Source organism: Delphinus delphis, chromosome 13 (assembly GCF_949987515.2).
Source record: "Delphinus delphis chromosome 13, mDelDel1.2, whole genome shotgun sequence".
Taxonomy (NCBI): Eukaryota; Metazoa; Chordata; class Mammalia; order Artiodactyla; family Delphinidae; genus Delphinus; species Delphinus delphis.
The window spans coordinates 76,327,114-76,353,370 of record NC_082695.1 but is presented as its reverse complement, the minus strand read 5'-3'; the positions used below and the strand labels follow the sequence as shown (position 1 = coordinate 76,353,370).

Below are 26,257 nucleotides of genomic sequence, written 5' to 3'. Positions count from 1 at the left end.
GTCTTCATGCTCACTTTATAAACAGATTCAAGCCACAAGTCAATCTGACAATCTAGGAACGGAAAGCACATTCTTTAGAACCAGCTTTTATGTCTGCAAGTATCAATAGTAGGCCATGAGAAAAAAAATAAAACTATCTCAGGAGTTTTATTACTCCGTAAGTGATTTTTAAACAGAAAGGAAACAGGACATAATGGAAGGTACGATGCCAGCTTTGTCAAAGTTGCAACTTTTCTGAAGGTTTTTGAGCATCATGTCTCCACACCTACACATCCCAACCCCACTCCCCAACCCCTGCCCCAAAGACACACTCAGAGATTGGGAGGAGGGAACCCAAACTGTGCCATCAAAACAAACCTGCCCATTGCCAAGCGCAGCCAAACCTGCAAACCTGAGTCTGGCAATCATTTCCTCCAGCTCTTGTTTACTATCCCCCCTCCCCTTCCCACGCAGTAAGATGCAGATGCGTTACCACAGTTAAGAGAGGATCACCCTACAGAAAATTCAGTGTAGACTGAAATCACAGTCATAAATTCCCCAAAGAGGGTATAAACTATGAGTAGCTGATTGATTCACTCAAGAAAAAGCATATTACAGTAAATATTGAGACTTGGCTTCTCCTTACCTTCTCGCTAACAAAACCGAGGCCCAACTTCCTGAGTGTCAGTTAAATGAATCTTTATCTTTACTCGCCCTTCCAAACAGTCTCAAAGAAACAGGTGGCCCTCTTCCCGCCCACGGTTAACTCCACTGGGTGTTCCTGATTCCTCCCATCTTATTTCTTTCAGGACTTTCCCTTGTTTACTTTCCCCCATCCATTCATCCATCACCCTTAGCCTCTCCCCTCTCTCTTTCCCTTCAGGATACAAAAAAACAATGTTCAAGTTTCTTCCTTCACAACTGTATCCCTTCTTTCTTCTGAGGTATAACTTACATCTAGTACAGCACATAAACCTTAAGTGTACAGTCAATAAATTTTTGTGTATGCATATACCTAGGAAAATAAAACCCAGAAAAATGCAAATAACATTATCAACAGCAGATGGCTCAAGCCTTTCCCATCGATAACCCCCCTGAAAGGTAACAACTATTATGATGTCACCAAAAATTAGTTTTGCCTGTTAACTGACCTTCATAAAAATGTCATATAGTGTCTCTCTTTTACACCTGAATTCTTTCACTCAACATAATCCACTACCACCACTTTTTAAATACAGGCAGTCCTCAGAGTTGCCTCCTCAACCCTCTCCTCACTCAACCCATTTAATCTCGCAATTTCATTCGATCCGAAGACTTTAACAACTATCTAAACATAGATAATCCCTGAGTTCTTCAGACATACCTGGATGTCTTTCAGGCACCTTAAATTTAACACATCCAATATGTAACTCACCATCTCTCCCCCTCCCACTAAAGCCAATTCCTGTTCCTGCATTCTGCATGTTGGTTGATGGGATCAGAGTCAACCAAACTAGAAACCGCCAAGTCATCTTAACACACAAAACCCTGTCGCTCTTGTTCACACTATATCCCTGGCATGGATTATAGTGACACACTTCCTGATGTGGAAGACATACTCAAATTACTTCAGGAATGAATAATAAATCCTCAAGTACTCTTTCTCCCCCAACATGTAATCATTCGATAAGATCCAAGAATTCTACATTCTGAACAATTCCCACATCTGCAGTTCTTCATCTGCACTGACCTAGTCTAGATCTCCCCCATGTAGCCCCTTGGTCCCCCTGACAGAAATGCCCATCCCATCCACTCCTACTGCTGGGCCTGCTCTTTCTAATATTCTAAACCATCTCTCACCTACCCCACCTGCAGCAGAGTTGATTAACTCCCTACTTGGTAAACAACCACACTTACAAAACCTCAAAGGAGGGGACTCTATATTGCAATGATATCTTTCTCTCCTACTAGGCTGAACTCCCTGAGGCAAGGCCATTCTTTCCTCAGATCTCCAGCTCCTAACAGAGTGCTTTAAATGTTTACTAAATGCCCCACTAAGGCAGTCTCCAAGTTTCCAGCCTCTCTCCAGCCCATCCTCCAGCTGGCTGCCGGTTAATGCCCTACAACACAGATCTAATCATGTCACTCCCCACTTTAAAATGCTCAGTAGCTCCCACTGCTTATCAAATCAAGCCCTTAGCAGGTGAGGCCTTTCATCATCTGGCCCCAATCTCCTTTTCAGCCTCATCTCCTACCACTTTTAATCTCATCACCTAACACCTCACCACGCCAGTTCCTCCCCATTTCCTACGCACATCCTGCCCTTTCATTCACGCTTTAGTTCCTGACATGCCCTTTCCATGCAATGCTAGTCCCCCATTCATACAGGGAGTCCTTCTCAGGAAGCCTTTCCAGAGCATTCCAGGGAGAATTGGTTTGTCAGGCTTCTGGGTTCCCTTGGCACTCTGTAAATGCCTTCATTAAGGCATTTCAAGTTTTACTGTAATTGTTTATTTGATAAACAGTAGAAGGCAAAAGGGTCCACTGAGATCTGGAAGCTGGGTGGTGAGCCAGGTCCATTTACCAGCTAAACAAATGATTACTGTCAGCTTAAAGTGTATTACCATTTCAAACTCATCCTCAACTGCAAAATATTTGTAAATATCAAGAGCAGGAGACACATCATTCATTCTCACATCACCAACTCCTAACTAGAATGCCTGGTCCTCCAGCTTGACTGAATTAATTAGTGATACCCACACACAACCTCTTGCTTCCTACTTTCATGAACTGACCCACAATTCTCCCATCACTCAAAGTGCAAACTTGTTATCTCTGAGCTTCAATATTAGCTGCTGAGTCCTAGGATAACATCTACATCTGCCTGCTTTTCTCTCTCCACTCCTCTAGTTCCAGCCCTCAGTATCTTACTGAGCCATGCAAGCCCCTAATGGTTTCCCTCCTCCAACTGTAATCTCTCCCCCTCCCGATTCATCCAACACTGGCACTCCTTAAACTGTATTGTGCAAACGAATCACCTAGGGATCTTGTTAAAATGCCAATTATTCAGTAAGTCTGAAGTGAGGACTGAGAGTCTGCTTTTTCTATTTTTTTTTTTTTTTTTTTAGCTGTACGCGGGCCTCTCACTGTTGTGACCTCTCCCATTGCGGAGCACAGGCTCCGGACGCGCAGGCTCAGTGGCCATGGCTCACGGGCCCAGCCGCTCTGCGGCATGTGGGATCTTCCCGGACCGGGGCACGAACCCGTGTCCCCTGCATCGGCAGGCGGATTCTCAACCACTGTGCCACCAGGGAAGCCCTGAGAGTCTGCATTTCTAACACACTCCAAAGAGATGCTAACGATGCTGGTCCACAGATCACATTTCAAGTAGCAAGATCTCCACTCAGTGCTGTCCTGGAATAATGTATCTAGCAAGCAGTCAACAAGCAGAAGCCAGACGACCATCAATCAGGATTGGATAAGCACAGATTTCTACGCTAGGTAAGAAACTGGACTAGATGCCCCTGGTCCTTTCCAATGCTTTGATTCTATGCTCTCCCTGAGATATCCATGACGTTGTCACCCATTTTTCACCTGTGAAGCTTGGCAAAGCTATTCCCTAGCAGGTAATACTTCAATTATCACATTCACCAGCTTCTGAAGTAGTAACTATCTACCGACAACTCTGGTTTAGTCTACTCCAGTATTACAAACGTTTCTAAAAGATAAAGAAGATACCGGGCAAGGGGGTATATATAGTTGTGCTTATGACAGTACCTTCAAGAAAAGTGAACACCACCACTTCCCTTTATCCATCAGTATTATCTAGAGGTTAATACCACTTGCATTACTCTATCAGTTTCTTAGAACCAAGAGGCTATTAACCGTTTTGTTTGGTTGGGGGTGGGGTGGGAGATCTTATGAACATCTATAGAAGCAGGAAGCAATGACGACTCCCAATTCTCTATTAGCAGCTGCAAGCCAATTCAAGATATAAAACAAGCATTCCAAATGTACTGACTACAATTTGATCCCTCCTCTCAGAAATGGACTTTTGTGTGGTATCTTCACAATGACATTATCTTTAGCAGTTCCAAGATACTTGTTTATAGAACTTTTGTCATTGTGTATTTATCAATGAGACAATACTACTCAGATTCTGGTTAAAAACACCAAGTCTCTATTACGACTTAGTTACAAGGGATTTTTAGCGTCTACTTTATAATCACAAGGGCTAACTATTCTCCTTATGGCTACATTGATGTTAACATTTCTGTTAATATCCCCCATGAAAATCAGCTTGTCGGGTGTTGATACTGCTCTAATGAGTTAACTGAGGTCTCTGTAAAAATCTGTCACAGAGGGCAGAAAGGTGCAAATGACAGTGGAAAATACACAACGGCAGGTAATTAACCTGAATGTTGATTAGTCTGAATTAGAAGTATTTTCATTGGAATTAGAAGCATGACTTATTTTAGTCAGACAGGATCTGCATAACTTATTTTAAAAACAGGGTGTTTATCATACTTTTAAAACTAACATATAAAGCAAAATAAAGATCTTTTCCAGTGTCGTCATTCACATTACTACATGAGACAATATATCACAGAGACATTTACCTTCCACTTAAAACAAAAGAAATTTGTAACAGGCCATCAGTAAAGACTTAACTTACCAGATTTTACAGCCATGGATAAAATAGTTATTTTTGCTTATATGAACACTTAAGAGTTGTGTTTCCTCCTAGTCCACACAAGAGGCTTTTAAAAAAAAGTCCTTCACCAATGAAGATCCAGACAGTAGATGGGCAAAGTTAAAAATAATACCCTCGGGGCTTCCCTGGTGGCATAGTGGTTAAGAATCCGCCTGCCAATGCAGGGGACACGGGTTAGAGCCCTGGTCCAGGAAGATCTCACATGCCACGGAGCAACTAAGCCTGTGTGCCACAACTACTGAGCCTGCGTTCTAGAGCCCACGAGCCACAACTACTGAGCCTGCGAGCCACAACCACTGAAGCCTGCGAGCCTAGAGCCCGTGCTCCGCAACAAGAGAAGCCACCGCAATAAGAAGCCCATGCACCGTAACGAAGAGTGGCCTCTGCTCGTCGCAACTAGAGAAAGCCCACGTGCAACAACGAAGACCCAGTGCAGCCAAAAATAAATAAAATAAATAAATTTATACCAAAAAAAATGGAATTTTATTTTTAAAAAATTAAGAATACCCTCAGGTTATGACAAATTCCTCATCTTCCAAATTTTACATTAATGTGGTTGGTCTACATGACATTAAACTAAAAGAAGGTATCTGCCTCCAGAAGATGAACACAGCATTTCCCATAAACTTTATAAATCCGAGGAAAGCAAAACCCTCACGGGCTTCACAAAAAGAAACAAGAGAACGTCTTTCAAGTGTACTGTAGGCCCCCTGCCAGGCTTCAGGGCAACCTTGAGCATGTGCACATTTGCATTTTCTTTTCAAGAAAGCAAAATTAATATTTGCTTAACCCAGAACTTAGATCCTCACAAAGTATGATACCAAATGAAGCCCCAATGATTCAAACGGATAAAAAGGCCTAGATAGAAAGGGTTGGTAAATCTTAAAGGATTGAGGTGGAATTACTAATCCTAAACTCAGTCTGACTGGACTTTGAACTACTGGTAATTTATGGCTGTTCCTCAAACAATTCAGTATTCCAGAATCATGGCAAGAGTCTACTCCCTCTGGTCCTTCAAGATGGCTCAAGGGCCTTCCCGGGATTCACACAGTGGAGTCAGGAGCCTCTCCTTTGCTGCTACTATAGTCATCTGTGGACCCCACTGCCTCTATTAGAACATTTTCCACTTTTGTATTCTAAATGTTGGCTCGCTTGTTTCCACAAACATGCCCTCAGAGCTATAAGTATTTCAAGGGATCCTAGAAAATTAAAATTAGCCATCTTTGAATCAAAAGTACTTTTGATATAGTAGGTACTCATAGTAATTACTGGATTGAATGAATGAGTGAGTTAAAGTGTATAGTTTGCCAGTGTCACTGAGCAACAGCATATCCCATCTTCCTTAATGAGCCCTAATTACCTCGAATTAACATTTGTGGCAATTTACTATTGCTAAAAATAACACTACCACACTACATTTGTATAACATCTCACAGTTTACAAAGCACTTCCACATATATCACCAAATCTGAACCTCACAAAGTTCTCTGAGATGGATTTTTTAAAAATCTCTCTAATAAATGAGGCTTAAAGAGATTACAGGGTTCATTATAGGTTTCCCGTCAAGTAAAGAAGAAGCCCACAGTCAAATCTAGGTCCTAGATCCTCCATCAGTGCTCTCTGCATCCTAAGACCAGGGCCTGGTTTACACCGAGTCCTGCTGTCCTAGGCACTTTCCCTCATCTCATTTGATCTTCTCAACAATGCTGTGTGGCTCACAGGTACTGCCTATTTCCACAGAGAAGGAAAGAGGGAGGTAGAGCTCTGGGCTCAGGGGCACAGCCAGAATGCAGGTTCCAGCCTCAAGTACTTCAAAGTCCATGCTTCCCAAATGCTGATCTGCCCAAACTGGCCCCAGAAGGTTATCAAGGACAAGTTTTCCACATTCAGCAAAGCAAGCTTTACACACTAGTTAACTCTGGCAGCAAATGCTGGGGCTTGCACTCTACCTGAACCTTGCTCGCTTGACAAATCCACACAAGGTACTAAAATGCTCTGTAACTCAGTTTCCCTATCTGTAACCCTGGGGTGGTAACATTACCTGCCTCATAGGGTTGTTATGAGGATTAAATGAGTTAATATTTATAAAGCACTTTTAGGAAGGATGAAATAAATGCCTATCAGTTTTTTAAAAAAGGCATAAACCGAGGAAAAGTGACAGTTTAAGTCACTAAAGAAATACTCAATTATCGAATAAAAAGTGTGGGGACAATTTGTTCTTTCCTACTTCCTGTCTTTCTTTTCTTAAAAATAAATCTATTTATTTATTTATTTATTTACTTATGGCTGTGTTGGGTCTTCGTTGCTGCAAGCGGGCTTTCTCCAGTTGCAGTGAGCAGGGTCTACTCTTCGTTGCGGTGCTCGGGCTTCTCACTGCGGTGGCTTCTCTTGTTGTGGAGAACGGGCTCTAGGCGCACAGGCTTCAGTAGTTGTGGCACGTGGGCTCAGTAGTTGTGGCTCGCGGGCTCTAGAGCTCAGGCTCAGTAGTTGTGGCACGGGCTTAGTTACTCCGCGGCATGTGGGATCTTCCCGGGCCAGGGCTGGAACCCGTGTCCCCCCGCATTGGCAGGCGGATTCTTAACCACTGCGCCACCAGGGAAGCCCCGTTCCTATCTTTCTTAAACAACAGATAGATTAAAATTTTTAACATACAAATAAAACTACAATATACCACAGGAAAATATGGGAAATTTCTTTTAAATCTTGAGGGGAAAGATTCCTAAGCATGACACAGAACCCTGACTACCTAGAGGAAAAGACTGACATAAAAGTGCAAATGGATGAAGAAAATAGTGACTTACAAAACAAAGCTAGTTTCCCTAGATATACGCCCCCAAAACAAATCTATAAGCCAGTAGGAAAAAGGCCAATATCAAACTAAAAAAATGGGCAAGGGATAGGAACAGGCCATTCATGGGAGAAATAAGTTACCAATTAAAATGTGAAAAAAAATGATCTACGTAATTAAGAACTATAATTTTTTTTAAATTGAGACTTTCCCCCCCAAGACTGTTTACCCTACCCACCTGCTACCACCTCCCATTACATCCTACCTCAGCACTCAGTGGAGAACATGTGGGCATGCATGTGTGAGTGTATCATGTATGCATGTGTGGGATGTGTGTAAGGAAGAGAGTGCGTCTCCTCCAACTACAGTGATGTTTACTTCTTTCCAGAAGGAGAGATTCAATTTATTACATAAACCTGCACATCAGCTACCCCCAGCCATACTACCTCTCTCAGAGACCATCAAGAGAAATTTCTTTTCTGCTTCAGCAGCTAGAGTACATATTCCATATGCCAGATGCAATGTATTTTTACCCATTTGTACTTCTGCACTTTACAAGTTCCCTTCCTCATAGTAAAAACTGAAGTCATCTTTGAGGAATTAATTGACTCCATAGATTAATTTCCATATAAAACTTTTACTTAAGGTAAATGATTAAATTAAAATGGAACCTAATATAAAAGGAAATCTCTCTCCCACCCCTACCAATATTCACAAACTGTCTTTTTGCAGGAGCAGGACATTTCTCTCCCTCTCTCAAAGATATTCAAAGCAGTACCAGATTTCATGATACAGACTTCCAAAACCAGCAAACGGCAAAAGCCCAAAGATTACTGAACTAAGTTGTTTCAATTTATATCACATAAAAGTAGGGCTGTGTATGCGTACCTAAATAAACTAAGTGCATTTAATTGTGAGAAGATATGTTTTTCTTAAAAAAAGTGAAATAAAAAATATTATGAATACTGAATCTTTTTAATGAACACGTCTGAATGGGATTTTTTTTTCAAGATCTATTCTTAAATTTTTCTTCCAAATATTTTTTTAAAATTCAGTGGTTTTGCAAATTTCCATTCTTCTAACAATTTCAACTTTAAAGGACTGGACAAATAAGACAAATAACCATTGATTTTCTGATTTTCTGGCACTGTAACTCTTTTCAGTCAACCATCTGTCAACTTTAAAGTTCTATCATAAAACCCCCAAAGGGTAACATCACTGATGAAATCTAATTTCCCTCTCTGCAATTAAAATATCCAACTGTTCCATTAGAAACCCGCCCATAATCTGTCAAAGTGATATGTAACCTCTCATAAGCACTGATTAGAATGAAAAGAAACTAGAAACACCTTGAAGTAATTGAGAAAGCACCAAATGTGTGAAGCACACCCAATTTTTTAAACTTTCATTTTGAATACTAAATAAAGGAGAATCCAAAGATAGTAAGTATATAAATTCAGTGTGGGGTAAAAAAGAACACTAGACAGATATAATCAAAATCCTGGGTGCTATTCCTAATTCTGAGACTGAGTTTATCACCGATCTTGGACCAGACACTCAACCTCTACAGGGCTTGCTTTCCTCATCTATAAAAATACAGATGTTAGGATCTCTACAGAATCCTAAACTCTATGATCTAATCAAAAATAACACACAAAAAAATTTTTATGTGCTTTTTCTCCTACTGACTCTAGGCACAAGTAGATAGGCACATACAGCTCACCATGAATTAAAGCTAATGAACCATTAAATTTCCCATATCTGGATCCCTCAAATACAGAGTTATCACTACAGTAAAGTTTATAAACTGGATTATAAAAGTATCTTACTTTACAAGTCAACTTAAGAACAGAATTTTACTTCAACTTTTTTTTTTTTTTTTTTTTTTGCGGTACGCGGGCCTCTCACTGTTGTGGCCTCTCCCGTTGTGGAGCACAGGCTCTGGACACGCAGGCCCAGCGGCCACGGCTCACGGGCCCAGCCGCTCCGCGGCATGCGGGATCTTCCCGGACCGGGGCATGAACCCGTGTCCCCTGCATCGGTAGGCGGACTCTCAACCACTGCGCCACCAGGGAAGCCCTTACTTCAACTTTTAAGAGGATGTATTTCTTTAAATTCATCTCTAGTGTGCTGAATTCTACTTTGAAGAGTAGAGCTGGCAAGGAGAGGGTAATCAAACACTATCTATTCCATCATTAGTCCTAATCGACTCCAAAAAGGTATTCTTCTTTGGCTGGCAACCTTAGGCTGACTTGTGTGTATTAGGTCCAAGCCTGTTCCTTTCTCCATGACAAAAAGCTGGGGATTTGGCTGTTTTTAAACCCATGGATAGGTCGTACAGAACTTAAAACAACTACAACATTTAGTCCTAATTTGAAGAACAGGCTCTCTAATGAAGCCCCAGAATGTTAAGAGTTGGAAGAGATTTTAGACTTATTCTACTCCAAGCTCATCATTTTACTGATGAGGAAATCAAAGCCCAGGATAAAGTTAAAATGAATGCCCAAAGTCATACCAACTTTCCCAACTCTCAGACCCATTTCTTTAAATTGCAAAGTTACTTTCACCTGACCCCAGGATACATCAGCCAAACTCAAAAACCATAAGATGGAGTACCCCTTCAAGTGCTAAAGTGTAGCCAAAAGCTCTCAAAACATATGCATAGGAACAAAGAAAGAATTCCATAGGAATATATTTCTCATACATGACAAAAAGGTAAAAAACTGGTTCTACGCATAAAATTTCGCTCTTTGGACCATGTGTCTGGAGTGAACTGATTGTGAAATCCAGATAATTATTAAATAGACAGTGAAAACAAATACAGTTCATACTTTCTCTTGCTATATTTAAAAACACGCCTCGTATTTGAAAAGAAGGCGCCAAGCATCCTAACATATTATTAATGAAGGCAGACATCTGAAAAGATTCACTCTCCACCTGCTCTTCATCATCAGATGTATGAGTCAGTAGAACTAGACAGCAACAAATTCAAAACTCTTCCTGCCTGAAAAGAATGCAGGGGAAAAAACTAAAACAAAATCAACCAATTCAAAGTATCTCAAATTTCGAATTAGATTTTTTCATTCATTAATTGAAATGGTCCAAAACCAAATTATTTCAAATTTTATTCAGTCTTCAACTGAATGCTTTCACATAACTGGAAATGAGACTAATTTACTTCTAGCAAGCTTCATTTGAGAAAATACATGTCATAAATTCTGGATCTTTTTTTTTTTTGCTAAAGTATTGACATTTACAAACTCACAGAATATGTACAACCTACAAATAGAGTATTTCACTCCATTTCCAAGAGAACTTCTAGGTTCCAAACTCAAAGGTCATTGGACTAGTACCTTAATAAGACACTCTATCATTAAATACATTTTACAACCTATTAAAGCAATCTCGAATGTAAAAATACAACAGGGAAACAATTATTTCAGCATGAATGTGGGATGGTTATGCTTTGTTTCACTTAACATATTAAAAGGAATATTTGGCATATATATTATATATATAACAAAACCATTCCATCTCTAAATCAACATGTAATTATACTTCAGCAACCCGGTAACTGTTATTCTTGATTCTAAAGTACGATTATCACACAACTTGAAAGAGTTGCTATTTCATAGTTAACCAAATATCCTAATGTTCTTTAATCAAAGTACCATTAAAGTCTATTCTTTCCAACCCTTGAGTTTCAGTTTATCAAAATTTTCCAAAGCCTAGAGTTAAAGTTTCATAACAAATCCAAACACAACCCATCACAGAGACTTAGGTTATAAATACCTAATATGTCTAAAGAATCCAAATGGTCGATTTTGTTTTGTTTGAATTATACTATCTTTAGAAAACCAAAGGTAAGTATTAAAAAGAGTTTGCCCAAGAAGCAGAGGGACATGAAGGTAGATTCAAAACCCCTCATTACCAGTGTTGTACCAGATGCCTGCGATCAAGGGGTGGAGTGGGTTTAGAAAGTGGGACTTTTAAAAAAAGCCTTCACTTTCCCAGACTATTTTGGACATTTTGATAACATCTTTTTCTCTTTTTCAAAATGCCAGGCGTCTTTAAAGGAAAAGCTTTTCTATTGAGTGGCTTTTCTCGACTTTCACAGTACAATTAAACCCTTCTCCTGTCCAGATAGACTGAACCGTGTTCAACCCTGGCACATAACAAAATCATTAAATCTAAAACGCCTCATTTGACAGATGTCTCATTAAATTCATCTTAAACTTTAGGTAAGAGATGCCTTTGAAAAGGGGGGGAAAAAAAACACCTGTTAACTCTAAGAAACCTTTGAGAGAGAACTCTCTCAAAATCCACATAGAGCTTCACTCACGGAAAACAGAAGATATTAACAGTGTGTGGCACATCTAAAACCTTCTGCCATGGGAGAAATGCCTCTGTGTGTATGTGTGTTTAACACAACCCCTGGGGACCCTAACAGGAAGGAAGGCTGAAGATTCAGGACATACACCACCAGCTGCTTAACAAAATTCCGCAAATTCAATTCAACAAATGTTTAAACTAAAATGCCAAGTATTATACTAGCCTTGGACCATATACAACATTAATGAATGTTATGTTACCAAGAAATCAAATTCAGCATTCTATAAAGAGAATCAAAAACACCTTACTCTTTAAAAAATAATAAGAATCTTGGGATAACCAGTCATTTAAGGTGGCTGTTTTAACAATCTTATAGCCACAAAAAGATAAAACTTTCAACCAGAAACTTCATAAACTCATTTACACTCATCTCCTCTCCCTATAATTATTTCAATAAGCATAAAAAAAAACACCATTTAAGGAATAACTATAAAAACAGACAGAGTAGCTTACTCTCTAACTCTATATAACATATGAATTATAAAAAATGAACAGCATGGTGACATCAATAGAGCACTACTGATCACTAAAGTACAAATAAGTTTACTTTAAGATGAAAGGTTTATGCAAACCTTTCATGATAGCTATTTTTGATACTTTACAAGTAAAGCTATGTTTTAAAGGAACTGAAATGTCACACCGCTACCCTCAAAACTTATCCACTTTTCAGATAAAGTGTTAATAATGCTCTATACCCAATGAAGATTTACAGTTTAACAAATGAGGCGTGTGTAAGAAAAAAAAGAATCATTAGGTGAACTTTATTTCATGCCAACTTAAATGCATGTAAGACTATTTACAATCAGAATATTTAGAACACTTTCGTACTCTTTCTGTATTGTCCACTTATTTGCCAGTCTTGCTTCTTTATGTTAAAGGCAGCATGATAGAAACAGAACCAACCAAATTTCACAAGGAATACCACTTTGGCCTAGAGGATAATATCACCTCATTACCAACAAAAATAGAATATTTTCGGAATGCTTTTAACCAAGTGAAAAATTCAAGTGTAAATGAAATTCAACTTCAATTCATGGAAAGTAATATGAATTGTAAAACAGAATATGCATGCTCTCTCTTCTCAGCTCTGCCAAGAACTGAAAAACCACAAGCAAGAATCAAAACTATGCATCAGTTTATCTGAAAAGAGGATTGACACCCACTCCTCCCTAATAATGTTTCCGAAAGGACAAATGAGATAATTTATGTGAAAGCTCTTTAAGATTTTTGAAGATAATAAAACCAACATATTAATAGATGTTATCAAACCACAGTTATGAAGGACAAGACAGCACTCACTTTACATCAAAAACAAGTATAAAATTTAAATACAAAAAGCGACAAAAATAAAATTAAACCCTTTGTTCTTAAAAGGACTGCTTAAGCACACACTGGTGTCACATGTTCATACCACGTTACTCAATACTGCTGTAATTATAGTAATAAGAGACTTCTCGTCAATATTACAGCTTAATGCCGAAACACCCCTTCTTGGTTTCCACGTAGGAAACCATGTAAGATTTGATCATCCCAGAAGAGAAAAAGAGAAGAAATATGAGCGGGTAAGGAGTCCGTTCTCCTGAGCAATCCCAAAAAGTCAAACATAAAAATATCTTGTCCAAGATTCACGAGCCACAGTGGGTGCAGTCTCCATTCCATCAACATCATTTCCCACTATTACAATTTAAACTGAAACAGCCAGATGACTAAAGCTAAAAGGCAGTAGAAGTGAGTCAAAAATATTAAAAATATAGTTTAACACTGCCCTTGATTAATGACTCAGACGCCCCCAGGGAGTCCAAAACATAACCTCATTAACGTTTTTAAGTCTGTAACCTATGTCGAGTAACCTAATTCTTGAATTTTTTTTCACCTAAAATTACTCTCAGGTAAAATTTAAGATGGCTGATCTTAAAGGAAAATTAAATGTTAATGTATCTAATATACTTAATACTTCACACAAGTTACTTCAGATAGAGCCATAATTAAATTTTTTCTTATTTAAAGTTAGCTAAGAGAATGGTTGCTTCGGAGGAGCAACAATTTTCAAACTAAGTTTTTCTCAACGACTCTGTAATTAGATAGTACCTTTTTGTCCAAAGCCTTTTGGCTCATTAAAGATTCCATTTTACTTTACGTAAATAAATATTTAAATATTCAAAGCAACCACAAATGGCTTTCAAAGTCTTTTAAGAATAACTTAGGCCAGGTTATAAATACTAAAATTCAACTGAAAGGTGACCTCAAGAGAATGAAAGTTCTCCACTGGACAAGAACTTCTCCAGTTATAAACAGATAAACTAGATAAACAACAGATAACGAGCTCAATTTAAATATAGGAAAATATTCAAAAGCCTTCAAAAGCAATTTCCTAGTCTATCCTCAACTCCACATACACAGATAAACAAAAAGATACACAGCAATAAATTTAAGAGTAAGTTACATGTAACATTATAAAAACGAATGTGGTGGAAAACACACCCTCAAAGGATCTCATATAAAACAAACGTAACTCTCTTCTTATGGAAAAGAATTACTACCAAAACATGCCACTTTCCTGTTGGGTGTCCTACATTCCACTGCAGCACAGGGGTAACTTCTAGGAATCTCCTCCAGCTTGGTGCAAACCTGCGCTACATGTGAAGTCCTGATAATGTTCCGGTGATGAGTGAGACCACCTTATAACAAGGCCCTTTTGTTCAACAGTAACTAAACTTCCTTGCAAAAGTTCAAGTGGACTCACTATATAGTAAATTTTGTTCTATGGCAAATGAATATCAACACAGACGTTTGCCATGTTCTTAGGCTTAACATAAGCTCAACTTGCTATAAAATAAGCAATTAGACATCTTTATAACATCTTTATAATATCTTTTTAAAGACTGTTATATCTTTATAACAATCAGGCATCTTCCTTCTAGGACACCTGCATACCAGCTTCGTATTCAAGAACAGGTTGGATGCTCTGTATGGCTTCCTCATTTAATTAGTTACTTTTACAAGCATATTCACAGAGGTATATATGTATTTATACTGTGCATATAGAAATAAAGCAAATAAGTTCAGAATGAAGCAACAATTCCTGCTTTTCATAAGGAACGAAACAAAAAGATTAAAATGAGCACACCAGAAATTTGCGATTTACCAGAAAGATAATTTGTCACCTTTATACTGATAAGTTTTTTTTAAAAACCTATATATCACCCACTTAGAACATTTTAGACACACGTGAAGAGACAATCAAGGGGAATCAAAGATTTAAATGTCATGACTAGGACACCTAAAACCCTTCCCATGGACATTTATCGTGATCAACAATTCAGTCATGAGAAAAAGAAAGGATGCAGAACTCTTTCCATACGAAATATGTCCAATACTGCTTATTTAACATATCCCTTGCTTTATATATATTTCCTTCAATGTAATTGGTTGGTTATAAGGGCATTTATCATTCTCATGTTAAGAAAATATTCTCATTCCAAGTGTGATTACCATTTACTGCTTTTGTAAAATAACAGTATTTTACAAATTACATGAGCCACAGGAGAAAATGATATAGCTGTTGCTCCCACATGAAAAAAAAAATCACCTATTTTCTAGGCCATAAGCTTTTAAAGGCTTGTCATCCGGTTGGGATATTATCTTCAGATACTACAAATGCTATTGTATTATGATATGGTTTTCTTTACGAGGCAAAAATCCATCAGAAATCCACTTGAATTACAGAAAAACTTCAATTAAACGTAAAGGAACATCTCACCAGGAATGCTACCAGTTTTGCATATCTCAATGTGTGAGTAATTTCTTCATTCAAACCGACTAAACTGCTACTGGGACACAGGCTGGACCAAAAACATATTAAGTTAGAAAGAATGGCTACAGATTAATGAAATTACAAGTGTGATTATTTTTCCACCACCACATACAACCTAGGTGGGGAAGTAATTTAGTACTTTAGTAAATCTGGGGAAGATTTAACTCTCCTTTTAAGACCTTTAACCTAGAAATGAAAAAAAAATGAGGAAGATTTTCGATCACCCTCAAGTCGTACTGTGATTCCTATATATCCCTATTGCAAGTCACATCGCAATGGGCAGTTCTGGCTATAAAGGCTAGAAGTAAGAAACTGAGAGAAAGAAATAGGCAAAACCACTTTTGACGCAAGACAAACTTACAGAGGAAACTGAAATAAAGCCAAAAAGCGCTGAGGAAAAGTATCGCTAAAGAGGACCGCAGCTGCTGGGTTCCATCGAGGACTAAGTGGGCAAACGAGTAGCACCAGCTGATGCGGAGCGAGCTCCCGGGCTGGAAGGGCAGGCCGCCGACAGTGAGACGGAGGGCGGGTGTTCCAGCGCATTTCTCAAGGTCATTTTCCTCTGTAGGTATCACGTGCACGTGATGTTTACCTGAAATCCCAAACTGCCTCAAACCCAACAAACCGGTGAACAGACGTCCGAAAGGCAGCACTTCACTGTTAAAGACACCACTGCTTCTTTCAGGAGTGCCTGCTCCCTGTGCTTCCTGGTGGCCCTGCCACCTCTCCCAGCTTGCTTCCCAACCTCGGAGCCCCCAAGAATGACAAAAGCTCGCGGATTTTAAAACTGCTCAATTTAGTATCACACAGATCGTACTTGAAAGCTGTAGAGAAGTAACAGACTCCCGAGGACCCGCGCTGACTCTCGGGGTGGCCAAACATTTCTCGGGACCTGGAAGTGCTTATTCCGCACGCGTCAAAGTGCAGGTGATCTCCTTACCTGCATAGAAGCGGATGAGGCAGCCGATCTCCGAGTCCATGCCTTCCTCCTGCACCCTCCACAACTCCCCAAAGCCCAGGTGGAAGAGGTAGTCATTTTGGATCTGCAACGGCTTCTCGTCCGCCTCCAGGCGCCGGGTGGTCTCTCCGTGGAGCTGCACGTACAGGGTGGGCGGTAGAGGCGCCTGCTCCGCGGTCGCCCCGTTCCCATCCTGGGTCGACGGGGGGCGGCCGAGGGCCGCTGCTGCCGCCGCCTTCTCCTCCCGAGGCCGATCGCGGGCGGCGCCGCCTGGGCCCTCGACGCCCCTCAGGGCTTTCGGCTGCGGCGGAGGCGGGGAGGCCGTCGGGGATGACGGCCGGGCGCCCGCTCCAAGCCGGGGCAGGCGGGGCTGTCCCGGAGCCCCCGTCGGGGGCCGGGCCGGGGCCAGGTCAGCCTCCAGCTCCTCGGACGACGACGAGCAGCCGCCGCCGCTGCTGTAGGGGTCCAACCGGTCCGACACGCTCTCGGCGCTAGGGCTCAGGCTGAAGCTCTCGGTGTCGGAGGCTGGGCCCGCGGCCGCACCGTCCAGGAGCCGCGGGGCGCCCGGTTCGCCCAGGCTGGAGTCTGAGGGCGCGGGGCTGGCGCGGGAGGCGCGGAGCGCCCACCCGTCCGCGGCGCCGGGCAGCGGCAGGTCGGCGGGAGGAGGGCGCTGCGGCCCCCCGACGGCGGCCAGTCCGCTCCTCCCGGGTGGCGGCTCCGAGTCCCGCGGCTCGGCGGGCGGGAGCCGGGGACCGGCGTCGGGGTGCCCCTTGCCCAGCACCTTTACCACGCCGCCGCCCTTGTAGCCCACCTGCAGCAGGCGGGCGGCCACCTCGCCCGCCGTGGTGTCCAGCGTGCACAGCACCGGGCGCAGGTAGGTCGAGGCCATGTGGCGGTCGAAGACGTGCACGCAGCCCCGCTCGAGCTGGTGCCGCACCCAGTCCCGGTCCGACGGCTGCAGCTGGAGCATCTGCCGGTGCTTCAGGAGCAGCGTCTTCCTGTCCAGGCTCCGGGTGCACAGCGAAGCCGAGGCCGAGCAGGAGGCGGTGAGGCCGGTGGCGCCGGGGGAGTGCGAGGCGGCAGCGGCGGACGACGACGAGGACGAGGACGACGAGGCGGCGGCGGCGGCGGCCGCGGACAGATTCCTCTTCAGCCGCCCTCTCCTCAGCAGCAGGGAGTTGGCGCAACCGCTGGCCCCGGGCACCGGGGCAGCCCCGCCAGCGGTGGGCTGGGGGGCGCCGCGCCTCCTCCTGCGACCCGTGCCTCCCGGCCGACCCGGCAACAACCCCAGCTGCGCCTCGCCGGGGGCCTCTTCCCGCGCCCCGCCGCTGGGGGCCGCCGGGGTCAGCGCGGGCTCCGGGCTCCGGCCGCCCCCGACTGCCGCCGCCAGAGCCGCCGCGGCCGCGGCCGCCGCTGCAGCCGCCGCCGGAGCCGGAGCTCGGTCCTCCCTGCTGGTCTCTGGGAGTCGCTGCGCCGTAGTCGCGGCGGCGGGCTCCATTGCAGTGGGGCTTCGCGCTTCCCCCCCAGCTCCGGAGACAGCGGGCAGAGAGAGAGGCGGGGAGGCGAAGGTGGGAGACGGCGGCGGCGCGGGGAGAAGGGAGAAGCCAATGGCGTTCGGCACGGCCGTTCCAGGGGATTATGTGGCAAGTCGAAGCATTCCGTCGGTGTCTCGGTGTTCCATCCCGTGCGCCCGCCCGCTTGGCCGCCACCGCCCCCCCCCCCAAACACACACACACACGCCCTCCCCGCCTGGGTCGCGGGCGCCGAGCGCAGGCCCCGCCCACTCCCCCGCCTCACCCCGGCGAACCCGCCGCGTAGCTGGGCTCATTGAATATTAATCACGCGCCGGCAGCGGGAAGGCGGGAGACAGGCAGGGCGGGAGCTCCTCGGCGGGCCTCATGAATATGCATCACCTGCATGACGGCATTCCAGGCGGAAGAGGGGAGAGCAGGAGGGCGGCGGTGAGGCGGGGCTTCAGGGTAAACAAACGGGACGGCGTACGAGGGCGGGGCTGGGGGGGGCAGTTTCCCAGGAGGTTCCGGCGCGAGCCTCAGAGAGGGGGAGGCAGAGACGACAGATGCGCGCGGTGCACCTTGGGAGTTGTAGTTCCAGTGCGCGGACGGGCATGTCCGAAGGAAACGTGGTGAACTACAAGCCCCAGAGATCCTTAAACTATGCCCCTCCTTTCAGCCAGCCGTGTGCCCTGGACAGTGGGTATTCTGCCCTCTGCTGTTGAACTCCGTGCCCGGGAATGTTCTTGTTCATTAACTCGTACTTAGCCCGCCCACTCCCGCTTCCCAGAAGACTTTCGTTTTCCCGGCTAATTGAAAGAGAGGGCTTTGAAAGGACTCTAAACGGTACAAAGGTCCCCAGCCTTTGGTCTTCACCTCCACCACCCATTGAACGTGCTTAGTGGAAATCGTGCAGCCCCGACCCGATCCTCCAGTTCCTACATCTGAGAAGGAAAAAGGCAAAGGGCTGAGATCTCATTTTTCCCTGTTGGTCTGAAGGTTTGAAGTAACTTAATGACACAGAAAGCGATGGAAAGTAGAGGAAACGCTGGAATGGAGACACGGTGGGATATGAGATGGGCTGGTCCTGTATGTTCTCTCTTAACGCCTTCCCTTGTTTCTTCTTTCAACATTCAGAAAAAGTTATACTCTACGGCTACAATGTTATTCGTGATCTGAAAAGTTGCACTTTCTTGTCAGTTGAAACAATATTGTAGGCTAGATTAGAATAGCATACTATTTAAAAGAATTTAGTAAAATTTTTAATTTAATTAATATTCCCCCACATTGTTTTAGAAATCTGGATTTTCACATTTGAGACTTTTTCAACTTTATACTATCCAGGGCCTGCCTTAACTTCAACAAAGTTACTAAACTTGAGGGTGAATTGGGGGTGAGGGGTTTGAGGAAAGAGGAAGGAGAGAGAAACAGAGAAACTGGAACTTGTACCTGAAATAACAGAAACTAGTAAGGGCAGGGAAAGTTGTACTTGGGTTATCTACACAGTTTCATTGAAGAGGAATGGAGGAAGTTACAGGACCAAAAAATATATATTTATCTTGATTCTTGAAATTCCTGAAAATGATTTTTTATATTTTTCTTTTGAAGTATTACCTCTTGGTCTCATGAAACAAATGTTTATTCCATTTCAATTCAATCAACAGCACAGAGTTACATTTTTAAAATTAGGAAGAATGCAAGTTCTCCCAAGAGACATAAGATAGTCAAGTCAATTAATTTAACAAATAATTATAAACATATTATATGCCAGGTACTCTGTTACAGCAATTGAATAAATCAGACACTGTCCTTGCCTTCACAGAGCTTATAGATTAGCAAGAAAGAGGTTCAACAAGTGAGAGGGATGTGGACGAGGGGAGAATACTGGGTGCCATGGAGGAAGCAAAAATAAAACAAGAGAACTGACCTAGTCTAGGGAGTCCAACAATAGAGACCTCACTTTGGATGAAATTTTCTGGAACAAATGAAGCTGAGTACTTGCTGAAGGCTAAGTCTCTGAAAGAAAGTAAAGAGGCAGAGAAAGAGGTAATGATCTTGAAGATGAATTTCAGCTGCCTAATCCATATGTACCTTGAGTAGCACAAACTATTCTAGAAATGAACAGTATTTTAATTTAGCCTTACTTTAATAAGGTTAAAAAACAAAGACTATGTTAAATTTCAGCACCAAAACACGGACTATTTACATTTCTTTATATTTTTTAGTTCCTTAGCTGATTTCCTATAAACCTCTTTAATTTTTTCTATATTAAGAAATATAGATTCACTTCGCAGTGAAGATGGCATCGGGCAGTGGGACAAAAAACTTGGGCTTTCGCCGAAAGTGGGACAAAGATGAATATGAGAAGCTCGCCGAGAAGAAGCTCACGAAAGAGAGAGAAAAGAAGGATGGAAAACCAGTGCAGCCAGTCACGCGAGAGCTTCTCCAGCATCGGGACTCCAAGGTGGACCTGGAATCCAAACTTGGGAAGACAATCGTCATTACCAAGACCACCCCACAGTCTGAGATGGGAGGATACTATTGCAATGTCTGTGACTGTGTGGTGAAAGACTCCATCAACTTCCTGGATCACAGTAATGGAAAGAAACATCAGCGAAACCTGGGCATGTCTATGCGTGTGGAATGTTCCACTTTGGATCAGGTGAAGAAACGTTTTGAAGTCAACAAGAAGGAGATGGAAGAGAAGCAGAAGGATTATGACTTTGAGGAAAGGATGAAGGAACTCAGAGAAGAGGAGGAAAAGGCCAAAACCTACAAGAAAGAGAAACAGGAGAAGAAAAGGAGGGCGGAGGAGGACTTGACATTGGAGGAGGAAGGTGAGATGACAGCTGTGATGGGCTTCTCTGGCTTCGGTTCCACCAAGAAGAGTTACTGAGGCTTTCTATGCTTGGCTTTTTGCCAGGCCTAACTTTGTGTGTGTGGGCGTCATCTTTTGGGAGGTACTGGGGAAAGTCCTTAAGAGTGGCAGCGGGGAGGGCTAGAGGGTGGGTGTTTGTGGTTTCCCTCTACCTTGGGAGAGAGCACAGGATGCAACGGAGTGTGCTGTGGCATGTTCCTTCAGCCTCAGTATTTCACTGGAGACAGAGGACCTCTGATCATCTGAGTTCCCAATAAAGAAAAACCACCTCTTCTGAGGCTGCTTTCCCGAAAAAAAAAAAAGAAGTATATATTAATTCTCATATATCTGCTTTCTAGAGTTATTTTTATTTAGCTAATGTAACAAACTCAAGGGAAGTTTGTTCTAATCAGAAATTCTGTCACCATTGGCCCAATGTCCATTTGCATCCTAAGAAATCATAGCGCTGTCTCAATGAGCTCTGAGTCTTGTTTAGTTTTACACAATCACCACAACTCTCGCCTTTTTATCCTCTAGGAACTGTATTTACCCCTTGACGTTATTTGTAACCAAAAAGCCTCCTCCAAGGGGGAAAACGTAAAGCAAAAGCATTGGTCAGAGAATTCAGTATACAGAGTATTGGAGTGGGGAGGGGTTGAAGAGTCTTCATACACACCTGCCAGACTTGGTATGAGGGATTACTAAATTAGGAGGAGAAAGGGAATAATGAATTATGTTCAAGTATCTCAACATGAAGAAAAAGGAAGTACATTCCAGCCTCAAAAAACAGTGGGTCCGGTCTCCCCTGGTGGCGCAGTGGTTGAGAGTACGCCTGCCGATGCAGGGGACACGGGTTCGTGCCCGGGTTTGTGCCCCGGTCCGGAAGATCCCACATGCCGCGGAGCGGCTGGGCCCGTGAGCTATGGCCGCTGAGCCTTCGCGTCTGGAGCCTGCGCTCCGCAACGGGAGAGGCTACAACAGTGAGAGGCCCGCGTACCGAGAAAGAAAAAACAAAAAAACCGTGGGTCCTTTTTTTGTGGGCAGGGGGAGAATGCAGATTATAATTTTTACACAGAGAAACTATTTCAGGCATAGTGTCTACAATCTAAAACACGTCATATTCCATTGTATCCAAAATAATAGAAATCAGAGCTTAGGGGGGAGCAGAAGACCAAGGATCCACAGTGTGCTCCATCCCTGGTTCCACCTCCAAACACCTTCAGTAAAGTCACTAAACTTGGGGCTGAGAGGAGAGAGAGAAAGAAATGAGAGTTCATAAAAATAGACAGTCCCCTGAACACCAGATCAACTGGAACCTCAGAGTTTTAATAATAGACAATGATAAGGGCAGTGAAACTTGTACTTGGAGTTTGCTGGTATCATGGAACATCATCCAGACCGTCCGAGCCAACCCACGCCGTACAATTTCTCTGAATAAGAAAAGGATTTCAGTTAAGGACAAATGTTTTCTAGACACCCATGAAATTGCAGCTTCTCCTACTTAAAAGTAGAGTGGGGAATAGGCCACTATCTTGAAACCACATAACTCACAAATGCCCCCCATCCTTTAAAATGTTCCAAATGTACAATCTGATACCACATTTCTGACTAGCCACACTTTTAAAAGAACCACATCTTCAAATGCTAAGAGATAATCCCGAAAAGAAACAACAGATGTAAAAGTTGCAAACCCTGAGCCAACTTGTTAAAATATTTTCACAGCTAAGTATAGAAAAAGAGAACATAATTTTCAATTTACTGCCACAGTTTATTTTATGCCATGTGATTTATAACTGACTTGCTGTGTTTTGCATCTAGGTTAATCCTGTTTGCATCCTTAGATCCAAGATAAAAGAAACCATCTTTGGAATTTTTTTTCTAATATAAGCAGTTGGAATTTTAATGGAGGCATGAATTGATAGCAGGATTGGTTTCAGTCTGAATTGTAAAGGGCTCAGCTGTGTCCAGAAATAAACTCAGAAAGATGCAATATACAATGTAATACATTTAGTTAGTACATTATGAGCAAGGAATATAATTATAGTTTCACATTTCTATATCCCTTGAGCTACTAGTGGTTTACCATCCCTAAATTGCTCACTATTTACTCATTCATTTTTACTATGAGGGACCCATTTAGCAAATTAGTACTCTAGTGCACTAAATGGGCCCCAGGTGGCCAAACAGAATTCATATGTTCCCTACTCACTGACAGGATGAGACCGTCTCAGCTCTCTAAGTCCTCTCCCTTCCCTCACAAACTTATCATCTGAACTCTATCAAGAGCTTAGATTACCACTATCATTTTAGGTAGTCTATTTTATAGATATGGCTTGATAACTCTTCAGATTTTAGTGCACACTTTTTTATCCTGTAATTCTTTGTCTCTTTCTCATTCCTCACATCCTGCCTCACAGAAATAAACGAGATGTGTTTGTCATCACAGCAATGAAGTATTAGACCAAAAAATAGAGGCCATGTAATCCCACCACTTCCAGTAACAATATAAATTACCTGGAACATTCATTCAACAAGTATTTATTAAGCTTTTATATGTAGGCACCATTTACACTCAGTGAATAGTAGAGACAAAAATACTTGCCCTAAGAAAGCTTACATATAGGCATTGTCATTTTTTTTTAAGCTTTAGTTAAAATTGACCTACTTTCTTCTTTCGTATAGATGGTTCTTGTTTCAGGCAAATGGGATATATGAAAATCTAGCTAGGGACTTCCCTGGTGGTGCAGTGGTTAAGAATCCACCTGCCAATGCAGGGAATACAGGTTCGATCCCTGGTCCAGGAAGATCCCACATGCCGCGTAGCAACTAAGCCCGTGTGCCACAACTACTGAGCCTGTGCTCTAGAACCCGTGAGCCACAGCTGTTGAGCCCATGAGCCACAACTACTGAAGCCCGCGCGCCTAGAGCCCATGCTCTGCAACAAGAGAAGCCACCACAATGAGAAGCCCGCCACTGCAACAAAGAGTAGCCCCTGCTCTCTGCAACTAGAGAAAGCCTGCACTCAGCAAAGAAGACCCAATGCAGCCAAAAATTAAAATTAATTAATTTTAAAACAAAAGAAAATCTAGGTATGTAAATTATATATTAGGCTATAAATATTTCTTTGTTCTTTCTCTTATATGAATTCACCATAAAATTGTTTTAAATATTGGGCTCCTATAATATTAATACATTTAAAATATATTAATTGTAAAAACTGACTTATGCCCAGCTTTTAGAAATCCATTTTGGGTTCTAACAAGTGCCTAATACCTCTTTCCATCAAGATTCATGTCTAACAAATAACCTTCCTACATCATCCCAAAGCATTTCCCCCTGAATCTTCCATGACTAAAAATAGAAAAGTATCCTCCAGATGACTCCCCTATACTTATAGTCATTAATTATACCCTGAAGAATCGGCGTGGGAATTCTCTTTTTTGCCCCAAAATAGATTGTAGGAGACACACTTAACCCCTAGAAATCCTGCTCTTTTCCCCTCTATTTCCCACCAAATCCACTGGGCTGGACTCCTAGATATATTTGTTTCTTAGGGCTTCCATAACAAAGTACCATGAACTGGATGGCTCAAACAACAGAAATTTATTTTCTCAAAGTCTAGAGGCTGAAGTCCAAAATCAAGGTGTTGGCAGGACCATGCTCCCTCCGAAGGCTGAGGGTTGGGTGCAGGGATCCTTTCTTGCCTGGTCCAGTTTCTGGTAGTTGCCAGCATTCCTTATCTTGGAGCTGCATTACTGCAATCTCTTCCTCTGGTGTCTGAGATCACAAGGCCTTCTCCCTGTGTCTCTGTGTCCAAATATCCCTCTTCTTATAAGGATTCCAGTCTTTGGATCAGGGCCCACTCTAATCCATTATGATCTCACCTTAACTTGATTGAATCTGCGAAGACCCTATTTCCAAATAAGGTCATATTCTGGCATTCCACGTAGATGCCAATTTTGGGGGGGACACTCCATCCAGTACACTAGATGTCTTGTATCGCTACGCAAGAGTGACAATCTGAAATTTATCAGACCTCTAGATTTCAGGGATTAGTAAAATCCTTCCCCCTGTCCTGCCTCCCCGAAAAAACTGATGTCCAAACTAAGGTTATTTACTTTTTACTCACTCATCTAAATATTTTTGAGTCTCTGTTTTATGTCAAGCACTATGCTAGGAATTGAGTGTATGATAGTGAATAAAACAGTTGTAAGCACTGCCCTCAAAAACATTTTAAACTATAACTACCATAAAAATACATTTAATGCAGAAAAAGTAGGAAAGACAAATCTCAGCATAAAAGGTTCCCTTTAAATTGAACAAAATTAATTTTATGAAAAACTTTTTACTGTTTTGTTTTTCTCGCCTTACCCCAGATCAAGAAAAATCCCATCTCAAGCCAGTACCACATCTCAGGCTTGGCATTTGGGAATCACAGTGGTAGAGTTTGCAAAGAGGTACCATCTCTAGTGCTCCTCTGTTCTGTAGCCAGTAATGGATGGTTATGGTAAACACAGAGCTGTGACTTTCAGGAATTTTATAATTTACAACCATCTGCTGCCAGATGGATCAAAATATTACCAAAAAAACGACCACTGCACCAGTGCCATAGCATATGTATAATCTTACCATACCTCTAGTAAAAATGGGATGCCAGGAAAATCAGGCAGAGGGGATCACGCTCAGGTAGGTATATTAATAGTCAAATATAATGATGGTGACAATGGCAGAATAACATTCTCAGTCTTCTACACATTCCATAGTTTGAAAGGTGGCTTCATGTAATATTTGGGGGAATTTAATAATATATAAGTTTGGAAGTCAGAAAGTCCTCATTATGGTCCTGGTGCTATACTAACTAGTTAACTATGACCTTGGGAAGGCATTTGACCTTCAAGAAGGTGTCAGTTATTGATTTATGAAATGAAGGAGTTGAACCAGTGTCTCTAAAAAATCTCTCCCAGCTCAAAAAACTTCTGATTTTTGGCTGAAAGCAAAATTGTCTAAATTAGAATATTGGCAAATGTTTTTGTTAGTCACAAAGCAGAGGTCTTCACATTTAGATGATATTAATTTGAAATAAGAAGGCTCTCAAGGCTGCTTCTTGCCATTTAAAAGAATTTTTAATGTATTTAAATAACAGTGGGATTATTCTGACATTTAAGAAAACTGCTGGGTTTTCAGTCCTTTGAAATATAAATTTCTCATGAATAGGAGTCAATCCACGACAACGAGATCCACAGCTTCAGATTTCCAAACTCCAGG

General features: G+C 42.3%; 1 protein-coding gene and 1 pseudogene across 1 annotated transcript in view; one reads left to right on the top strand and one right to left on the bottom strand.

Annotated features, from left to right (window-relative positions):
• The window catches only part of PHLPP1 (PH domain and leucine rich repeat protein phosphatase 1), a 213,205-nt gene extending 194,965 nt beyond the window's left edge, over nucleotides 1-18,240 (bottom strand). Inside the window, exon 1 of the mRNA XM_060029176.1 lies at nucleotides 16,607-18,240. Coding sequence (XP_059885159.1) covers nucleotides 16,607-18,122 — 1,516 coding nt within the window. The 5' untranslated portion in view covers nucleotides 18,123-18,240. The remainder of the gene's footprint in view (nucleotides 1-16,606) is intronic.
• A 457-nt stretch (nucleotides 18,241-18,697) lies between these two features.
• On the top strand, nucleotides 18,698-21,472 carry LOC132436655 (zinc finger matrin-type protein 2 pseudogene; annotated as a pseudogene).
• Nucleotides 21,473-26,257: the final 4,785 nt, after the last annotated feature.